At 37.3% G+C, this 22,035-nt stretch overlaps 1 protein-coding gene across 2 annotated transcripts; it reads right to left on the bottom strand.

Annotated features, from left to right (window-relative positions):
• Nucleotides 1-1,227: 1,227 nt before the first annotated feature.
• On the bottom strand, nt 1,228-19,956 carry minar1 (membrane integral NOTCH2 associated receptor 1). 2 transcript variants are annotated; one of them, XM_039673605.2, is made up of 5 exons: nt 19,331-19,956; nt 18,935-18,974; nt 16,003-18,278; nt 8,395-8,649; nt 1,228-2,296 (listed from the first exon to the last, which is right to left on the bottom strand). In XM_039673605.2, exons 3-5 carry the CDS (start codon nt 18,238-18,240, stop codon nt 2,099-2,101), a joined length of 2,691 nt encoding a protein of 896 aa, XP_039529539.2. In that variant the 5' UTR covers nt 18,241-18,278; nt 18,935-18,974; nt 19,331-19,956; the 3' UTR covers nt 1,228-2,098. The 2 variants fall into 2 exon arrangements, with proteins under 2 accessions (XP_039529539.2, XP_039529616.2); XM_039673682.2 differs by lacking the exon at nt 18,935-18,974.
• Nucleotides 19,957-22,035: the final 2,079 nt, after the last annotated feature.

The following is a 22,035-nucleotide window of genomic DNA, read 5'->3' as shown; positions in this document are numbered from 1 at the left end:
ATCTTACAAATGTTGTTCAAGATAATATTCACAAATGAACACAACTTTTAGGAATTTCGAAGCCTAAATAACAATCGGCAGAAGTAAAAAGCTTAACGTAGGCCATAATCAAACCACACTACGGTCGCAAGACTTTAACGTTACCACCATTAAGCTTCCAACAACTCTTCCAATCTTAAAAATTGGAAAGTTTGAGTTAGAAAAGTTTGCAAGAGAGTGATTATAAATGAGGCTGTAAAAGTGGACTAGTGAAGTAGACATCACACTGTTTGGCGTGATGATATTTAATTACCCCGACAACCTCTATAGTCCCATTCCTCTTACTATCAACCACCATTTTTAAGACACAAAAAAAGCTTTAAAAAGCACAAGTGGGGTATAAGATATATAAGATATATAACCTTATTTCAGGCCTTTAGAACCCATTAGAAAAACCTATTGAATTAAGGACGATGGAACGGGGAATGAAAAAAATTGCAAACTCATTTTCAGGTTTTAGGACTCATTTCTGCAGCACTCTATCCCTATGACATTCTCAGATTTGTGATAAAAGAACAATATTTTTCTGTTTTTGCTCAGGCTTTGTTCCAAACCCTAGTGAGCTGATTACACAGACATTTACAGATACACTAGATCAGTCACTAAGTTTCTATTTCAATTAGGATGCTGCTTTAGAAAGTAGCTGCTCATGTAGGCGAGACAAGTAGATGCTTATGTAGACAAGCTAGGCAGCTCATTAGTTTATGAACAGCGCCTAAGTGTAATAGCTAAAATATTGTTTCTGACTAGTAGGCGGTTTTCCACTCATGGTCCTACAGCTTGACTTCTCAGAAATAACACCCCTACGAGTGTACAAAGTGTCAAAAGTGAACATCATTAAGGGAAGTTCACAGTTTTCGTTGTCAGGTCCAAACATTCGGCTTTTAGAGAAAAAATGAGCTAGTTGAACGTGATTTGGCAATTCAAGTATAGGACGATTAAGATATGACATATACTGTATCAAATAGAAAGCAGCTACAGTATGTGATATTGTTGATTTTGAAGTGCTGTATAGGCACAATGATACAGATCAAATCCAAATAAAATAAAGTCACGTGCCACTGTTCAAAAAATATGAATAAAGATCATTAATAGAGTCATTTTACTGTTCTCACACACAATCAAAACCCTTCAAAAATGTAATTCTGTCACTATTTGAAAGAATTTGAAGCAACCATGAAATCTGGGTAGTCTGGACTAGATGTATATTTGAGCTTGTTAGTGCTTATTCCATGAAAATATTGCATTAACAATATAATTCACACATCATATGGACTACTTTTCTTGTGTTTTTTGAGAATACGGTCATGGAATGGAAAAGAGCTCAAAATGTAAAAATATTAATAAAAATAAATTCCCAGAGAGCCACACATTTAAATACAACATAATGGTGGGTATATAATGATCGAATTTAAATTTGTGGGTGACCTATTCAATTCAAATGTGTTCTCATTGAATTCTCACATGAATTATATTTGAGATATCTGAATATACAGTATATATATTCCTTATAAAAAGGCATTGCACAAGCCCAAACATTCCAGTAATTTCCACCACAGATAAACCTAACTCATTCTCTAAAACATTCTGTCGGTGTATTCATTGAAAAATAACTCTTGTTAAAATTCTCATAATCATAGTAAAGTAAAAAATAGAATGCACTTAAACATAAAGCTTTCCCTTTAGTTTCTATTGCAATACCAAGAAAAAAAAACATACATTAAACATTATATAATGTCGGTACATTATGTTTTGTCCTATAAAACAAGGGTCTCTGAACCTTTAAGCAAGGCCATCTACTGCATAACAAATAATTTATTCAAGTTATAAATATTAACTACTGTAAATAAAAAAGACAAACGTCAAATTGCAATCCTTAATTCTTTGTTGTGATATATTTCGATTGACATTCCATGAAAGTCTAAGGCCGGTGGCTGAAATCAGACATAATATTACAGACCTCCACAAATGAAGTCCCACGTTTGTCCTAGCGTCTGTGCAACACCAGTAAAGAATACAGTGATACAAACACCATCTGACAGAAAAACAGATAAAAACCTCAAGACTTCATGGTGCAAATGGGCACTACAATGACCAGTATCACAGTGCAGGCGGCCGCAGCGATCAGTGCGCCAATTTTACACGCCTTTGCCCTGCGAAACTCCGCCTCCTTGCGCTTAAGCAGCGAGTCGTAGCCTGGCGTGTAGATGTCCTCCATCCAGTACTCCAGATTGTTGGGGTTGAGTGAATCCTGGACCTGCAGGGAAACAGAAAAGGTGAGAGGTTCTGCAAAAGAAAGCGTTTGTGTGGAGCAGACCGTGATTGTACCAGGTCTCGGCTGTGAAATGAAGACTGTGGAAGATGAATGGAGCTCTTGTCCACTCGTCACACTAACTGCAGACAGATTCCTGAAGCAACATATTCTGCCGAGATGGAATTTTTCATCAAATTGACATTTTAATTGAATATATGGTGAGCAAGTGAAGGGGAAATGAGAAAGAGGAAAGGGTGACATGGCATACGGTTCAGGATGAGATGTTCAGGTATGACAGCAAAGGAAAATAGGAGCAGTCAGACAAAAATAACTGAGAGGGGGAAAAAAAAAACAACAACAACAAATTTTTCTGAAGATAACATGAGTGTTGCTTGTCTGTGTAACTCATGTCCCAAAATGATGCTAGGGTGTTTTAGGGTGTCTGTCATTACGTTACAACAGTATGTTGTTGCTAAGCTCTGATTCGATTTTAGCATGTTATTTGCTATGGTGTTCTGTTAAGTTGCTGGGTTGTAGCAAGGTTGTATGCCATCAAGAGTTCAACTGAAGTAGTAAACAGGATGCAGAATTGCAATTCAAATTTGACTAACAAAAAGTCACATTAAAACAATGTTTGTTTAAAAAAAAAGAGAAAAAAGAAATATAGGTTCCAAAGTTTTAATAGACAGCTAGATAGAATAATCGACAGACGATAGACTGACAGACAGCTAGATAGAATAATTGACAGACGATTGTCAGTCAGACAGACAGCTAGATAGAATAACCAATAAACGATAGACAGACAGACAGCTAGATAGACTAATCGACAAACACAGCTAGATGGAATCATCGAAAGATGATAGACAGACAGTTAGAATAAGCGACAGACAGACAGCTAGATAGAATAATCGACAAACACAGCTAGATGGAATAATCGAAAGATGATAGACAGCTAGATAGAATAATCAACAGACGATAGACAGACAGACAGCTAGATAGAATAATCGACAGACAGACAGCTAGATAGAATAATCGACAGACAGACAGCTAGATAGATTAATGACAGACGATAGACAGACAACTAGATAGAAAAATCGATAGACAGCTAGATAGAATAATCGACAGACGATAGACAGACAGACAGCTAGATAGAATAACCGACAGACAGACAGCTAGATAGAATAATCGACAGACAGACAGCTAGATAGAATAACCGACAGACAGACAGCTAGATAGAATAATCGACAGACAGACAGCTAGATAGAATAATCAACAGACAATCGACAGACAGACAGCTAGATAGATTAATGACAGACAGACAGCTAGATAGAATAATCGACAGACAGACAGCTAGATAGAATAATCAACAGACATTCGACAGACAGACAGCTAGATAGATTAATGACAGACAGACAGCTAGATAGAATAATCAACAGACAATCGACAGACAGACAGCTAGATAGATTAATGACAGACGATAGACAGACAGCTAGATAGAAAAATCGATAGACAGCTAGATAGAATAATCGACAGACGATAGACAGACAGACAGCTAGATAGAATAACCGACAGACAGACAGCTAGATAGAATAACCGACAGACAGACAGCTAGATAGAATAACCGACAGACAGACAGCTAGATAGAATAACCGACAGACAGACAGCTAGATAGAATAATCGACAGACGGTAGACAGACAGACAGCTAGATAGAATAATCGACAGACAGACAGCTAGATAGAATAATCGACAGACAGACAGCTAGATAGAATAATCGACAGACGATAAACAGACAGACAGATAGATAGACAGACAGATAAAGTAAAGGTACAGTAAATATACATAATATTATTTAAATTATCATTTTAATAATAAATAAATAAATAAATAAATATCTGTAATATCAACTATTACATACAGATTAGTCTAATCAACCTGGCATTATAAGACATCCATCTAATGTCAAGAGTACATGATCTTCCACTGCTGTGACGATGATGCCATCTTCAATACCCCTAATAACTGTACTCCAGGGAACCTTTGCACCCAAAGTGTGTTCAGTGTTGTAATTTTTACGTGTGGATTGCTTCTGAATATCAGATTTCATTAATTTCAGCAATGACAAGCAGCAGGACACTGTCGCTGATGACACTTTCCTCACTACACTGAGCAAATAAAACTTCACCCAGGTATTAGCCGTTTCTGTCTCCAATACGCTCAGAGTAATCTTATATCAATACCAACTGAAGAGTTCAGATGCAAAAGCCTCCAAGTGCCACTTAAATAACAATTAATAGGTAATTATCATTGCCATTTAAGTGAAATCACTGAACTTAAATATACAAGCTTGATAAAAATCATCATTAAAGAAGAAAATTTCAAATGGCATTTAGAGGCTTTTGCATCTGAACTCTTCAACTGTAAACGAGAAAGATAATCCGATTTTCTCTTGTGAAATAAGAACGATTTCATAGTGAAGGGAAGTACCAATCATGTGTGTTTTAAATCATGTGTTTTTTTGTTTCTTATAGTCGACTGCTAATGTGCAATTGCTACCTGATCATTTACTAAAAAGCATTTCAGTTCCATTTTTGATATTAAAACATTACAGGCAGAAAAAGTCTCATTAAAATATAATGATACAGAGAGAATAAATTCAAGGCTCAACATTAAAACTATTAAATATTAATGATAAATGTTAATCAAGTTAACATTGTCTCTTTTGTCGAAACACAATCAGTGATCTAGAGACTAATTACACCATAAGCTGGCTTGTAAAGTTCCAGAGAATAAACACTAATGTTAGTTTGGAAATAGTGCCTTTTTGGAGATGAATGCCCAACAGTACATAACTCTCCAGTGAGAAACACATGATTAATTGTCTTATAAATCTCCCTCTCAGTAATTGCTATGACAACAGAATTTCTACTTTAAGTCACCTAATGGACCGTTCACAGGACGCATTCTTGTGTTCAGTCTGCAAACTTTTATTGGGCTTCCCATACAGCTCATAAATAAATTAAGAAGAAACAAAGAAGGGTGACAATTGGTTCGACTGCCTAGTCCGAACCTGAGTTTGATTTATCCCCCCCTCCCCTATAGAGTTCATTTGCATTCATATCAGTAGCAAATCAAAAGAATTCACATTAACCATTCCGTAGACTATTCTCGAGTGCTCACTCGAGTTCAGAAAGTCTGCACCAAAAGTGCTAGTGTGAAAGCACCCCTTTCAGGTAAAATAAATTATTTTAATGTAGGTCAGTTTCAGATCCAATCTGAAATCAGATAACAAAAATCTATTTGATAAATGTTTTGTGCTTGCAACAATACAAAATATACAGCAAACATTGCACAAAAAAAAAAAAAAAAAAACACAGGAAAAAAAAAAGTTGAAATAATATCAGGTGAGAAGATCAACAGAAAAAAGTAGGGCAGATTGAAAATGTAAATTATTGCAAATCAATTTAATCACCTCATGATATAGTTTTTTGTACAATTGCATCCATGCTGCATTATCAAACCAAAAAACTCTTTGCTTTGTCAAGGTTTGAATGTGCTGTGATGGGTCAATAAAAATCACTGGTACGTAACATTGCTTGAGCTGTGTTGTGTCTTTTTGACATGTTCTGTCTGTTTTCTGCTCCACTCATGCTGTGGTTGGGTAAGCGGGCCATCAGAAAACCTACAACTCTTGCAAATTGGCAAAAAGAGAGAGACACCACCCCTGGTTCTAGCCAGTTGTCTATGCACTGGGGTGAGCATGTAACACGGATTTGATGCAAAGATAAAGGGCACATTCACATCCTGCTGAAGACATTGCACAAGCCTCTGAAGAAGTCAGAAATGTACTTTTCTGTTCCATCTTTTTAATTTTTTTCTCGTACACACAGAACAAGAACAGCTAGTTTTAAAGCCATCATTTGCTTTTATCCATTCAAAATCAATATCAAGCTTGAGAGAGTCAATAAAACAGAGCATATATTATGGTATTGTATGAAAGAAGCTTGCTTTTCTCCTACACTAAAGCCTTTTTATTGTGAGCCCTCCTCTATCAATAGAATGTGATTATGTCTGGAGATGAAGACAGAATAACATCGTCTGTAACAAACAACCATAAGCCTTAATGTAAAACAATTGACCCTTTTTACTTCCTTAATCCATTCCTTTCTTAATCCATCCAACTAAAATTACAAAGCCACTTATTTCAACTTTCAAATGAACCTCATTGGTTTTTGCAGAAGCTCAAGCGTGCTGTGTAACCCGAAAATGAACCTCATTGGTTCTTGCAGAAGCTCAAACGTGCTGCGTAACCCGAAAAGGTTTCTATAGGGGTACCACAAGGTTCTATTCTTGGGCCGATACTCTTTTCTGTTTACATTAACGATGTTGCCCTAGCTGTAGGAGATTATAAGATACATGTATATGCAGATGACACCATTCTTTACACCTCTGGCCCAACTATAAACATCATTGTACTCCTCATTGTAACCTCTACATACTCATTGGCTGGCCCTCCCTTCACATTAGAAGTCAAACACACTGGTTTCTCCACATTTACAAAATTCTCTTAGGCAAAGCCTCTACCTATTTAAGAACTTTAAGTTCTGTAGCTTCTCAATCTCGCAATTTGCATTCAAGTAGGTTTATCTCATTAAATACCACCAAAGTCCGTACTTCCTTTGGCAGACTTTTCAGTTTTTGGCAGCAAACAATTGGAAGGAATTGCAAAAATCTAGAATCTATTGTCCCGGTATAAAGATTGATTTCCAACTTCCTGTCACACCATCGTTCTTGTTAGCGTCAGCATTCTTCCTTGGTGCAAGCTAATGCATTACTTTTATCGTCTTCTAATTTATTTATTCTATTCCTGTATTGTATTATATTGATGCCGTAATAGGCTACTTTCCTAGGTATTGTATCTGGAATTATGTTATAGACTGGATTTTTGATTGTATAACTGATCGTATCCTTGATTCATTGTTTTGTCCTTTATGGGTAACTTCTTGTTGTCTGCACCTTGACGCTTTATCATGGCCAGGTCAACGTTTTTAATGAGAATGAGAATCCTCTATGTGCCTACCTGGTTAAATAAAGGTTAAATAAAATGATAATGAAAAAAAAAATTAAAAAATAATGAAATAATGAAAAAAAATAATGAAAAAAAAAATAAACCACGTTGGTTCTTGCACTTCAAGTTATCAAGCTTGAGCTTCTATTTACCACAACTGATGTGTGAATTGATGAATGTTTATATGTGAACAAAAGCCTAGATTCAATCTGTACATCATATAAAAAGTGATCACGTTGCTTCAGAAAATTTTGCACTAAACCACTCAATTCATATGGATTAGTTTTACTATCACTTTATGAACTTTTTTTCAAAGAGCAAATGGAGGGACAGAAAGCTCTCAAATGTCATCAAAAATATAGAACTAAATAGAACTAAAGTCTTAAGGGTTTGGAACAACATCAGTAAGTTTTGTGGGTAAACTATCCCTTTAATAAAATATATTTATTGTACTTTCTTGTCATTTTGTTGCAGCCACGAATTCGCTCATAAAAAATATTTTTTGAATATGAATAATTGAATCTCCATTATTCACCATTGTTTGTTCGTTTGTTTTAATCAAATAAATAAAATACCTTTTTCAGTATCAATCATAAACATCAAATTGTTAGGTTTGTTAAGAGATTGTCTAAGTTGTATAAACTAGATCAACCGATTCATTGAAATAATTCAAATCAAAAGAATGACTTGTTCACAAATCAGATACCACTACTTCTTTTTACAATGCAATCAAGTCAAGTAATTGCATTGTGTCCCTGACTGTCAACAGTGAGTGATTTAAATAAGGATCATTAATATTTCACAGCGCACAAGGTCACCCACTGCACTGATGACCTTAAGACACACACCGGCAGCATTTGGCAGAGAAGCATTGATTGAGGAAAAATCGAAGCCTCCATTCCCATGCGCCTCAGCTAATCCCACAGATCGCCACACACACAGCACACATCAAAGCCTCAAAAAACAGTGAAAAATCAACAATATTGGCACAGTTGCAATCACAATGCAAAGCCCCCGAGGCCGGTCGGCTCTCACCTGCAGGTCCAAGGCGCTGAGCTTGTTCTTGTCTCCTGAGTTGCGTTTGTACTCTTCAATGGTCCAGGAGGGCTGAGAACGTTTGGCATCGGCGAGGCCGGTCAGGCGTAGGTCCGTATAGAGAGGACTGCCCTTCACATGAGACTTGACCGCGGGAGGGAAGTGGTGTGGGCTGAACACCTGCTCCACCAGGTAGGAGTCCTTGGGCGGCTTTGAGGAGCGGTGGGCCTGGTGGGCGTCATACTGTCGATCTGTCTGTAGGGGAGAAATGGGAGGAAAGGTCACGGAGGAGGAATATTTTGTCTTGTATTCCAGTACAAATATCTAAACATTCCAGACATATCAAGATATATTTAACTTGAGAAGCAATATGACTTAAGATTTTAAATCTAAAATACATCACAACTTTTCTTAAAACAAGACAAAAATATCTGCCAACAAGGTAAGATCAAATAATCTTGTTTTCCCTTTCAATTAATTTTATTTTTCTGTCCCCATTGGGAGATATTTTTTCTTGTTTTAAGCTTAAACTCACACCAACTATTTGTGCTGCAAAAAGAAATGAAACCAGAAATCATAAAACTTGTTGAGAAGAGGTGTGATATTGCTTTTCAGAGCAGTTGGGACCATTTTCGCCTGGAAAATCATTACTTTGAAGAAAAGAGCTGAGTCTAGAGACCACAATCATTGAGATTTTGGGGCCACCTATAACTGCATAGCAACATTCAAACAACTTATTAGGACACCTTAGAAACCGCTCAGCAAGGCAGACACTATAAACACATTAAGTTATTGAAACCCTGCATCAGCTATAACTCTCAAGAAAAAAAGCATGCTGGCACTGCATGAGTCTAACTACGGTGCAAGCGGGAATCATCGTGCTTACAGGAATGACTGCAGTCTTGTTTGCAGAGCTGGAAATGTCTTATTGTCTCTGTCTTTGGACTATTATAAAGAATTATATCTGAGTCAGGAGCTTATTCTTGTCCGGAGGGAAGCCAAATTGCTGCAGCTCACAACATGAAACATTTGATTATCGTGAACTGGGTCATTCTGCAAAATGGGGACCAGTAGTGTGCGTGTAAAAAAATAAATAAAAAACTTTGATAATAACCTGCTGATGCAGCGTTTAATAATATACACAAGTACATTTTTCAAGTGATAGTCAACATAAATAGTAACTTTTTGTTTTCTTTTTAAGCTATTTTTTCATAAAAATGTTGTTTAATGGCCTCCCCACATTCCTTGTTGTATTAGTAAATAAAAATAGAAACACCTGGTTTCCTAATATTTTCCCATTATAAAGTAATGAACAATCCCATATAGTAAAGTAAAAAAAAGACATATAATATTATAATGACATTGCCATCCTTTCAAAAAGTAAATGTCAACTTTTACCATTAACTTATAATTGAAAAGGGGATATATATATATATATTGAAATTTAAATTTACTTAAATATTTAAATATTGAAATTTAAGTATTACATTTTGGAGCTAAACAATTATGTGTTTATGTGTTGAACAAATTAAATACGTCTTTCAAAATAAAAGTCTTGACTCAAAGTTTCGTTTTGTTGTTGGTGTTTCAATGGCTAACTCCGCGACCCACTTTTGGGTTGCTACCCACCAGTTGGTCTAGATATTTCAATATAATTGCAGCATTTCTATTTTGCCCTGTCATTTTTGTTTCCGTCTCAGTACTTTTAAAAAAAAAGAAAAACACCCACCCACTTAAATGTTCTTCTCTTTTAGGCGAGGTATTGTTCTGTCTGGCCTGAGCTAAGGTGAAAATTAAAAAAGCCACAGGAGTGAGCTCTGAAGAGTGTTGATCCACCTCCCGCTTCCTGCAGGGAAAGACTGATCAAACAACCACCGATGCAAATGAGGGAAGGCCAACTGAGAGGAGGAAAAATATTGTCTTTCTGATATTCATAGGTATAGGTTATTCCTCGCCAAGAAAACAGCAGCAGTGAAATAATACGTACTGTAGGTCAGACTCAATGTCATATACAGAGGGACTGTGACTCACTGAATATCATAAGGATTCTGTATTTATTTCTCCTTACTGTCATATAACCATTAAACTTGCAAGTTATAAAGCAATGTATTATGGCATTGCAATAAATTAAAAATCTTTACTGCTGTTGTAAATTCATTAAGTGAAATCTCACTGAGACACAATCATTAGTGTTGTTGCTAAGCAAGAATCTTTATTACAATTGCTTACTTGGGGTTAGTGATTTGAACAATTCCCCTAATAACTATGAAACTGTGGCACATTCCGTAACCATTGAAAAAGACATGCATGATCCCTCATATCATGTGGCATGTTTGGGAAAGGTGCTCAGCTACTTTCTTATACTTTTTCTCCAGTCAACAACCACCTAATAACTTAAAATAAACGCTACATAAATTAAAACTGAGATAAAATAGTAAATTAAAGCAAAACAGAAGTATTAAAAACAAAGAAAAAACATAATTAAATTACACAAAAATAAAAATAAAAAATGAAAAATGAAAAATATAAATCTGGATAAAAACAAAAATAAATAGAAGGACCTTTTAAATATTACTTAATAATATAATTCTATAAAAATAATACCTAAAATAACACTGTGCTAAACCAATCAGAAAGTCTTATTGGCAAGCAATTCTCAACATCTTGGCAACCACAACAATGCTGGGTTGTTTTAACCCATCTTTGGGTCAAATATGAACAAACTCAGCCATTGGGTTAAATGTTTAAATGACATTTTTAACCCAACATTTGGGTTTCTCCATATTTGACCCAAATTTGGGTTAAACCAACCCAGAGTGTAGTACTTTTTTAGAGTGTAGTATTGTGCTTTTGAGATTTGCACAGGAAAGCCAGCTCACATTTGTAAAATATATAATCTTTCATTTTGTCATCTAACCCCATCAGCCTATTCAGGGCACTTCTCTTTCGTATAGGTTATTCTTTATCCGGCACAGTTTTAAGTTGAATGGACACACAGACATTATTAAAACCTCATTAGACATAGCCTTCAAATGAAGCGACTAAAAGCATTCGTTGTTTATATTCTGCAAGCCAAATAATTTAAGTGTGCTTCTAGCTTGACCACTACTGACATAAGCTTATCGCTTGGCTAGCTGGCACTTTTGTTTGGGCTAGAAGAAAAAAGGTTTGCATTGCCCTTTATCAAGGGCACTATGTGAGAAGGAACGGATGTTGTGCTAAGTGCCTGTCTGAAAATGACAGTTCTCTCGTATCTTCTCACCCACTACAGAGCAGCTGGGTTCGTTGGCTACGGCTTCTCTTATAAAGAAGTTATGCAAAAAGACTGGCGTAGCAACTTCATGTCAGTTAAAGACAGGATGATGTAGACAGAAAGAAAATAAAAGAGGATGACGGGATGCACTATAAGACTCTCATTAACCCAGAAAAACATTTACCAAAACATTCACAGCTGAATAGATGTTTGGCAGGCAAGCTGTTTCTTGGAACCACGTTGACAGCCGTGGTTTGAATACATTAAAGCATTGCTTTTAAATGAAAGATTTAAAGACAAAATTGTACACTGAAAAAGTAAGAACACCCAGTTGTTACCTTCAATGTGAAGTGTGTAGTCTTGTTGCACTAGTGTCATTAAAACAGAACACACATAGCTCCGTCTCAAACACACACCATTGTTCATTGAGTCAGTGTTGCTGTCAGGCTGTCCAGGAAGCTCTAACTAAGAGATACAGTACATGTTTGATTATGTCACAGAACACAAAGCTGTTTCCACTTTTCATGAGAATAAACATAAACAGCGTATTTCTTGGTCAACTCTTTATATTAAAGACATACAAAGAGAAAATAATTGAATAAATTACACATTTCACCTTTAAATAAAGGAGAACTCAAAAGGCAGAAGGGCCACAGAATAGTGAAATGCAAAAGATTGTTATGTTTTCTCATTAACGTGAATGAGATTTAATTAACCACCAGTTCCCTGTGCGACCATTCACTAAAATTAACTACAGCTTGGATCGTTCCAAAGAGGCAGGGACTTTTGGCACTCACGAGTTCCCCAAAAAGATCAGAAGGGACGATACAGGAACTGGCAGGCTTTTAACCAGGGCAATAAGCCAAGAAGAAATGAGTGAGAGGCAGAGGAGCAAAACTAAGAAAACATGAAAATATTCCCAAGACTAAATAAGGGTAAGTGTTTCAAGAGAAGAGAAGAGAAGAGAAGAGAAGAGAAGAGAAGAGAAGAGAAGAGAAGAGAAGAGAAGAGAAGAGAAGAGAAGAGAAGAGAAGAGAAGAGAAGAGAAGAGAAGAACAATAGAATATAATCAGAAAATAATACAATACAATATAGACAAGATATAAACAAAAACAACACAGAATAGAATAGAATAGAAGAAAACTTAATGGAACAGAAAAAGAATGGAATAAATAAGATAAAAAGAACAGAGACAATTATTGTAAAACTACAGAATGGATTAGAATATAATGGAATATAATAGAATAAACACAACAAAACATAGAATAGAGAGCAGAATAAAGTAAATATCAAAGAATAGATCAGAACAGAATAAACAGATTATAAATAGCACTAAAATAACTAAAATGTAATAATAACTATAACATAAGAAATAGAACAAAACAGAACATGATAGAACTAATAATTTACCATGAGAAATAGCACAAAAAAAAACCCAGAATAAATAAAGGAAACAAAAATGAAAGGCAACCATTCCATAACACGACAAATTGTACATAACATAACATAACATAACATAACTCACTACTGATCAGAGCCGGAACAGTAACAGAGTACGTTTACTTGAGTACAGTACTTAAGTACAGTTTTGAGGGATCTGCACTTTGCTCGAGTATCATTTTTGGGGAGTACTCATGACTTTACTCAAGTAGATTTGAGAGGCAAATACTGTACTCTTTAATCCGCAACATTTCTATCCATATCCGTGAGTAGCCGTTGCTACTTCTAAAAAAAATAAAAAATAATAAAAATCTTGGAAACCTTCAATTTGTTGTTTCCCTCTCAATCCTGATTGGATTGTGCAGGCGCCACTGATTGGTACAACCTATCAGCAATCACCTTCAGCTTTCAGCCAAAGTCAACCCCATGGTCAGAAACCATGGACGAAACGCAGGAATTTCAATCAATCATGAGCCAGGCCATGGCCCCACCTCGCCAGACTATTTAAATTTTCTGAATTTTCTTAAATGTTAAATAAAGCAACATGGTAAAAAGATTAATTTTAATTTCTTTTACATTCTCCAAGGTATTAGCATTTTTCATAACTCCATGTAGAACATTTCAGTACATAAATGTAAGCACTGTGGCAGTAGTAATGCAATTTTTTGAAAATGTACTCTTGTACTCTTGCTACTCAAGTAAGCCTACTTTTAAAAGTAAGTACTTTAGTACTTTTACCTAAGTAGACATCTGACTGTAGTACTTTGTATTTGGGAAAACATTAGCAAGGGGTATGCCTCTGCTACTGATAAACCTGTAAAAACATTGTTTTCCACCTGCATGTGTTCAGGAATGGAAGCTCGTACTCTATTATCCACAGAGAGCAGTCCAGACTGCATCCGACTTGGCTACTAAAGACTTCGGCCCTGAAACAGATTTTTTTGTTTGCTTGTTTACCTCAAGTATTTTTACATTCTTAAAGCGGTATACATAGTGAGGTTTTGATACAACTTTTTCATCTTCCTCACAGTATTCATGGAATCCTTGAACTTGTTTACCTTAAGACGTTTCAATTCTTCAGAGTACTGAAGCTTCAGCTCAGATGTGTCAACATATTATCTCGAGAGCAGGTAAATACTTAACAGGACTAATTTGCCATGAAATCCTTGTTCCTCTGAGGGGATTGAATTAAAATTATTAGTCTGATGCTCTATTGTGTCCTGCATGCAGTTTGTGCTGCTGCAAAAAAATACAGCTACAGTAGATGTAGGAAAGAATGGGGAAATTGTGAGATAATTGCACCGCAAGAGACTACGACTGTACTGTTAGAGATATGATATTAAAGCTAGCTTGCTTCCAGAACAAAATGTCTGCATGTATTTTGGGAAATGATGGAGTGTAATTGAGCACAACTACCTAGGGGTGTAAACCAAGGCAAAATCATGCAAGGGTGTAGAAACGGTCTGACAACCTTATCTGTCTGGCTCATTAATATTAATTAGTCGACGTAACATTCTTCCAGGAGTCATGACTGATTTGTATAAAATCAGGTAAATGGGTACCTGCTGGGATCCTGGCTTACAGAATTCAATTGACTCAATCCCAAAGCTGGTTACAATTTTTTTTTGTCTTTGCACAATAACCAAGCTCTTAAAACATAATGACTAATTCTAAATGATTAACAGTTGCAGTCTCAGTAATCAACAAATATAATGGTAGATTTAATAAAATATGTCACACAGCAGATTATGACAGACTTAAGAGTAGTTCACTTTTAAAAAAGACTTTTGCTGATAATTTACTCACCCCCATGTCATCCAAGATATCCATGTCTTTCTTTCTTCAGTCGAAAATAAATTAAGGTTTTTGATGAAAACATTCCAGGATTTTTCTCCATATAATGCACTTTACTGGTAACCAAACGGTTCAAGGTCCAAAGGACAGTTTCAGTGCAAACTGTTCAAAGGGCTTTAAACAATTCCAGATGATGAATAAGGGTCTTATCAAGCGAAACAAGTTTTATAAGCTCAAATGGTCGCCAATAACACGAAAAAAGATTCGTTCATTTTGATAAACCAGTTCGAACGTGCATCACAGAACAGAGCAAGGCGACCATTTGAGCTTATAAAACTTAAACTTTGTTTTTTTTTTTTTTTTTTTTTTTTTTAAATGAGCGATCATTTCACCTGATAAGACCCTTATTCATCATCTGGAATCGTTTAAAGCCCTTTGAACAGTTTGCACTGAAACTGTCTTTTGGAACTTGAACCATTGGTTACCAGTAAAGTGCATTATATGGAGAAAAATATAAGTGTTTGAAAAATGGAGAAAATGTGTTTTCATTAAAAACCTTAATTTCTCTTCAACTGAAGAAAGAAAGACATGGACATCTTGGATGACATGGGGGTGAGTAAATTACCAGCAAAAGTTTTTTCCTTTAACCTTACACAATTTAGTTTTTGCAATAGTGGGCATCAAACCCTGATTTTCCCATTAGAACAGAGTATGGACTGATCTGCATCTCAGCGCCTCACAAATTTGCATTTGAACTCAAGTAATTTTAAGGCACTACACACAATACTTTCCAAAGCACCTTCTTCAGAAAATCAACATGTTTTCAAAAAGCACAAGCAATGCAGTAACAGTTCTGAGCTCATTTCAATTCAAGTCAACATGAGCAAGCGAGTCATCTCAGTTGATTCAATGATGAAGTGAGTTGTCTGAGCAATTCTGATTTAGACTGATGACTCTCAAGATCTCATTAATCTGTTTTGCATATCAGTTTGACAAAGTGATTAAAAAAAGATTCAGCGGGCCAACACAATAGCAATGCAACATGGAATCTGGATTACAACACTCACAACAGCAAATTCAACACAGTAAAGAACACATTTTTAAGTAATCGGGTTTATTACCTCTCTTGGTTTCCTATGTCTGTCCTTGCCTTCACAATGCCGGTCTCTTTCTTTCCCTTCATCCCCAGTGTGACTGGAGTAAGACACAGTCCTCCAGTCTCGAGGTGAGTTGGTGATGCTGGCCACTTTGGACTCAGTGACACTGTTCTCCTCAGTTTGCGACCTGGACGACCTGTGTGTGAATACACTTTTCTTTAAAGCTTTTACCCTCATGCTTTCGCTCCCATCATCCTCCGGGCAGCACCATTCTGGACTTTTTTCCACCTTCATGTTGTGCCCAGTGGTGTGACACTGAAAAACGTGAGGTGAGAGGTTCGCATCAGTCTTAATCTGCTCCACCATACCATTGTCACTTGATTTCCCATTAGCCTCTGGTTCTTGAATCTTCTCATCCAGCTTAGTAAGCTTTGAGAGGACCTGAGATATCTCCCCTCGCACCCCTGAAAGAGACTCAAGCTTCTTCTCAATCTCACCAATCCTGAGTACCAGTTTGCAGACGCTGTCTTTGAGCTCATCATCAGAGTTCTCCAACGACTGGAAGAGACGGTCTAGTTTGATGCTGGTTTTGCCCAGCTTGACAGTGTTGCGTTCGGGTGAGCTATCCCCGTCTGATTTCGTCACCTGAGACAGTGAGCCGTTGCTGGTGTAGCACGAGGACTGCACAACTCCAAGAGAGTCACACACGCTCATGTCATCCAGGAAGCGAAAGATATCGCTGATATCGTCACTGACAATCTCAGAGTCTTCATCTGAATGTTTAAATGGCGGCCTCTCTCCATATTTGTTGTGACCGGGGTAATCTTTCACTTTCCTAGGATGGGATTGTTCGGTCTGGGTCCCAACACTCATGCCATTGTCTACATTGCTCGACTGAAACGATGGGCAGATGATGCTCTTGTCCTTGTACCTTTTCCCATACTCTCTTTTCTCAACACTCGGTCCGCAAGCCACAGAAGCCATGTCTTTTGTTTTGGCTCCATTTGACTTCTTGGAGAAACCTGAGGGAGAGGCAGTGGGCTTGTCTTTTGTACACTGAAAGTGTTGGTCATTTTCCATGTTATGGCGATGATTGTCCTTTGCCACTTTGCCGTTCAAAAAGGACCTCTCAAAGTCAGGGACTTCTTCGGTATTGAGGCTCAAGCTCTTGACAGGCCAGGCTGGCTGTTTGCCATGCTTGCTAGAAGTCCTCCTACTGCTCACGCATTCAGAAACTGTTGTAGGTCCAAAGTAGGTGGATGCTTGCAAGTCGTCCAGGCTCTCATGCTTCACCCGCCCTTTGTTCTGGATGGGTGCGCTGACCGCTTCAAAGTAAGGGTTGCTGTATGGCAGCTCAAAACTGTGATTGAAGAAAGTGGGAGGCTTGTTCAGCTCCCTCCTGTGGTGGTAATCACCACCAGCTTTGGAATTCGATCTGGACTCCTTGGTGATCACGTGGGGCGAAAAGGCAACAAGGTTGTGGAAATCCTCTTTGAAGATATTCCGCTTTTGCACGCATGAGTGCACGGTAAAAGGCTCTCCGCTGGACACGAATGTATCCTTGATCCCTGGGTTGATATGAAGAGATTCCTGGTCCGTTGTAGACTCGCTGTCGATGTCCATGGGGAAGTAAGTGCTCTGCATCTCGCACGGAGGAGGACTGACGCTGGCGTACTGTGGCAGATGCTGTAGTTTATCCAGAGATGCTGCCCTACATTTCAGATCCTTGTTGACTCCCAAGAGGAAGTTGGGGTCTGAGGTTGGTATGAACTGCTGGCAGTTGTTGCAGTCAGACTTCGGGCAGGGTGATTTACGTGAAATGTGATGACCCCTGGTGTCCAAGAGGTTGTACGCCCTGTCATTGTCGTTGAATTTATACACATCCGAGTCAGATCGACAGGACTCAAATGATTGGTTCTTGTGAAACCTGGGTCTGGAACCCATTGGCAGCTTGTCCTTGGCCATTCCTCCATTCATCTGGATGAGATTGAACATGGTGACAATGTCCGCGGCTACCATGAGCTTCTTGGACTGTTGGTCCTCTACCGAGCACCTCATTTTGTCTTTGAATAATGTTGCGGGGAATGCTGGATCCAAACATGCTGTGTAGAATAGCAAACTCCTCAGCTTAGCCAAATGGACCAAGTCAAACCTGGCACACAAGGACTTACAAAGGTCTTGGTAAGAAACGGTACTGTATTTGGTATCCAATTCCTCCAAAATCCTCACAAGAAAGAGGGAATACTCTGGCATGGCATCCATTGCTGTTTTTATTCTTGATTTTGTGAAGACAGGACAGCCTGCAGGGGACAGATGAATGATTAGTGACTGAAGAAATGTGAGCCATCTGCCAAACTACCATAAGAATCAAATCAGGATATGGACCATAATCATCACATAGTCAGAATTCTGATTGATCAAAGGGGTTTCAATGACCAATTATCAAACTTTTACAGTATGTAAAAAAGTCTGAGACCACATTCAAATTATAGGTCTCAAAAGTTTTAGAATTTTGAATTATTATGAAATAAGATTCAACACAATTTCTAGTTAACTCATCAAATATGTACATTTGTGAAAACAAATATGCAACTCCCTTATGCAAAAGATCAGATTTCCATGCTTCAATTAAAAGACAAATCATGCTGGATAACCATTGTACAGTCTATGCCAGTTCATCATGTCATTTAAACAATTCTGAAAAAATAAAAGATATATATAGTATTCATATTGACATTTATAGACTAGACACTTTGGTAAAATTAGCAAATTTGTGCACAGTTTTTGTTATTGTTGAGATCTGTTTTGAAACTCAGAAGACCCATGTGAGATGATAGATTACTTTTCACAGGAGAACATTTTAAAAATTTTAAAGCTAATCTCAATTTGCTCTCCATTCGACCTCATTGCTGTCGAATAAACAACTGAGCTATGAAAGAAATCACATTTTACTGACCTATGGATTTGTGCCCCACTGTTCATTTGGTCCCCCCAGTCTTGAATATAAAAGAAAAGAAACACGCAATTTATATTCAATGACAGACAGTCTTATAAATAAGCTGAACTACTGAATTAAATTCATTATCTAGTGCATAAAGAAACTATTGTTTTACACGTTCAAGTATGCAGTTTCAGTTGCATAATAGGACTGTAAATCAATTTGCAGTGCAAGTATGCATGCGTAAAACACCCTCCTCCAAGCCTCGTTAAAAAATCGATGGTAAAAAAAATGAACATTCACAATCACAAGACTATGCTGAAAGAGCGGGATTTAAAATCATCCCATCACATTTTGAAAATAAAATATTTAAGATCCATGATAAATTACCAAGAAGAATAAAACAACACACACCTATTCAACGGTCCCATCTGCTGTCCTCTGGGTCGACTGTGGGGGAAAAAAAACTGGACAGGAATGTTTTAACTCAGAAGTGCATTATTAATCCACAGGCATTTCTTTGCAGTTGCACGGCACATCTTCAGCATCATATATCCCCGCGTCCTCCTGACCATTGGGAATGCTATGGAATGGCTTCTCTTCATCTGTATCCTATCCGGATTGCAGGGAGAGTTTGGCGAGGGAGCTGCTCTCTCCATCTGATGGAGCTCAGAGAGCTCAACTCGTCTTTGTTTCCACCTAGAATGACGTAATTTCACCTTAAGACCATTCGCGAGCGCGTGGAGACAGGTTGGGGTTCGACAATGAGAATTAAATCACATTGTTGCATTTAATAGAACACGCAGCGTGACGCGTCAATATCTCGGCCATGAGGGAAACGCGTCGGTCAGATCGCATGCACTGCATTAATTTAACGCTACTCTCTGCGCTCTTCTGATAGACACATGCATGTTCAATTCGTGGTGATGGCTGAGGACGCATATATGTTTAAATGAAAAAGAAAACTACTGTAAAGAAGTTGAGAAGCGCATCCGCGGTGGATCGCACAGCCAGATAAAATAAGGGAGAACGCGGGGCTACAGTAGCCTAGTTGTCAGTTCGTCTATACAAGATGCCACTGTGGAAATCTGGCAACAAATAGACTTAAAACAACGTATGAAAATGAAACAGCATGCATGCATCCGTAAATAGACCTGGCACACAAGAACTTACAAACAAACAAACAAATTAATAATAATAATAATAATAAAGATCTAAATTCTTTAGACTCAATAAAATAAACTAATTGGAAAACCCATTTATATATATATATAAAAGAAAACGGTAAAGTACAAATAAATTTCCTTAGGGATGCATAATATATAAATAAATGGCAATCATTGGTAGATGGGTAGAAGACTGTGAATTCAAAAAATAAATGTAAATGCATGTGCATAATTATATAAATACATTAAAATTATTGGTAGAACCATTTATATAGGCTATATGAAAAACAAATTGTAGAAAACTAAATGAATTTACTTGATACGCATAATATATCAAAAAAATTAATTATTGGTAGAAGCGATATTAAAAAACAATTGATTAGGTGAAAAACTTAAAAATATATTTACTTAAAGGATTTGCATAAAAGGCCTACATATAAATTACAATCATTTCTACATATCTATATTCTGAATTTATGTATTACCTTGATCTTGCCTGGCTTTTCGGTGGAGGTTGCTGTGGTGCTTACTATTTTATAATAAAACATACCACAGTTTGATCCATAGTAACCATTGGCATTTGGCCATAAAAATAGACAAGGTAGCTGGTAAATTAGAGTGGTGTGTCACTAAGACAACATGAATTCATGACAAACACCAGATGCTATGCATAGCACAACATATTCTGATAATAGCATTAATATGGTAATCCTGCCTGGGCTGAAATATTATCATTAGATTGTTTACACTTGCATGAACCTTCAGAGAACTCTGGCCTTTCGTTTATGTTTGCACCACTAACATCAATGTCAGACGCGACTCTTACCATCTTGTGAAGTCAATATCATTGCTCCTGACAAATCAATATTGTATTACTGCATGTTCACTCAGCATTGCTCTACAATCTTGTTAGAATTCAGCTGGTGTGGCTTAGGATTTTGCCGACTGCCCCAAATGTGGGGGACTTCGGATCGAGAGTCAAATCACTAAAAATGGCAGTGATCAGAAGGGTATTGCGCTATGATATCCCTTCATTGTGTAATGTGATGGTTAATATGAATTACATGTTTTAGACCTCTGCAGTCAGCAGATGAGAGGAGAGAGAAGAAACACAATTCAAAAATAAATAGCCTATGAGAGTGGTTCTCAACTGCTTTTGGTTCAGGTAAATGAAAACATTGAAATAGCCCATATCCCCTGTAGCCCAAGACCAGGTAACTAGTACCTGGATGGGAGACCTTCTGGGAAAACCAGGTTGCTGCTGGAATAGGTGTTAGTGAGGCCAGCAGGGGGCGCTCACCCTGTGGTCTGTGTTGGTCATAACGCCCCAGTAGAGTGATGGAGGCACTATACTGTCAAAGAGCACCATCCTTAGGATGAGACGTTAAACCGAGGTCCTGACTCTCTGTGGTCACAAAAAAAAAATAATAATAATAAAAAACATTTTTCGCAAATTTGCCTATTGCATGCTTCATATTAAAATATTCCATGACATTAATTAAATAACTGAGATCACTTTACTTTGAAGGACATACACAAGTACTGCTTTCATGTGTAGTGAATGTTTGAAAGTGGAAACTGGCCTTCTGAAGAACAGCTCAACTCCAACAACCCGGGAAAGTCTCTGAACAATATTCTTAATTTTACAGCTGACTAAACAGCCTTAAAAGAGGCCAGACTCAACGCATGTTACCTGATTCAAGGGGTAGCCTATTAAAGTGTCAGAAGAACGAGTATAATTGGATCTTTTCAATATCAGGGACAGTAGGGGCTGCCTTGTTCTTATCGGACGGGAATCCACATTGCATAACTACCCTTACAGATGAATGGACAACACACTCTGGGATTATTATTCTTTAAAGGAGAACTCTGGCGCAAAATGAACCCTTGGTCTAATTACACATTGGTACCTAGTCGACCGTTTCCTGAGATTTGTTTTCATGATAATCGAAT

This window comes from Pimephales promelas, chromosome 1 (genome assembly GCF_988280905.1).
Source record: "Pimephales promelas chromosome 1, fPimPro1.hap1.1, whole genome shotgun sequence".
NCBI classification, from domain to species: domain Eukaryota; kingdom Metazoa; phylum Chordata; class Actinopteri; order Cypriniformes; family Leuciscidae; genus Pimephales; species Pimephales promelas.
The sequence above is the reverse complement of the archived record's forward strand: the minus strand, read 5'-3'. Positions and strand labels throughout refer to the sequence as shown.

Excerpts from the sequence above, each read along its gene's own strand:
- minar1 (XM_039673605.2), bottom strand. The coding sequence starts at position 18,240 with ATGGATGCCATGCCAGAGTATTCCCTCTTTCTTGTGAGGATTTTGGAG. Across the intron at positions 8,650-16,002 it reads GACATAGGAAACCAAGAGAG|ACAGATCGACAGTATGACGC; the intron begins GTAATAAACCCG and ends TCTCCCCTACAG. Across the intron at positions 2,297-8,394 it reads TCAGCGCCTTGGACCTGCAG|GTCCAGGATTCACTCAACCC; the intron begins GTGAGAGCCGAC and ends GTTTCCCTGCAG.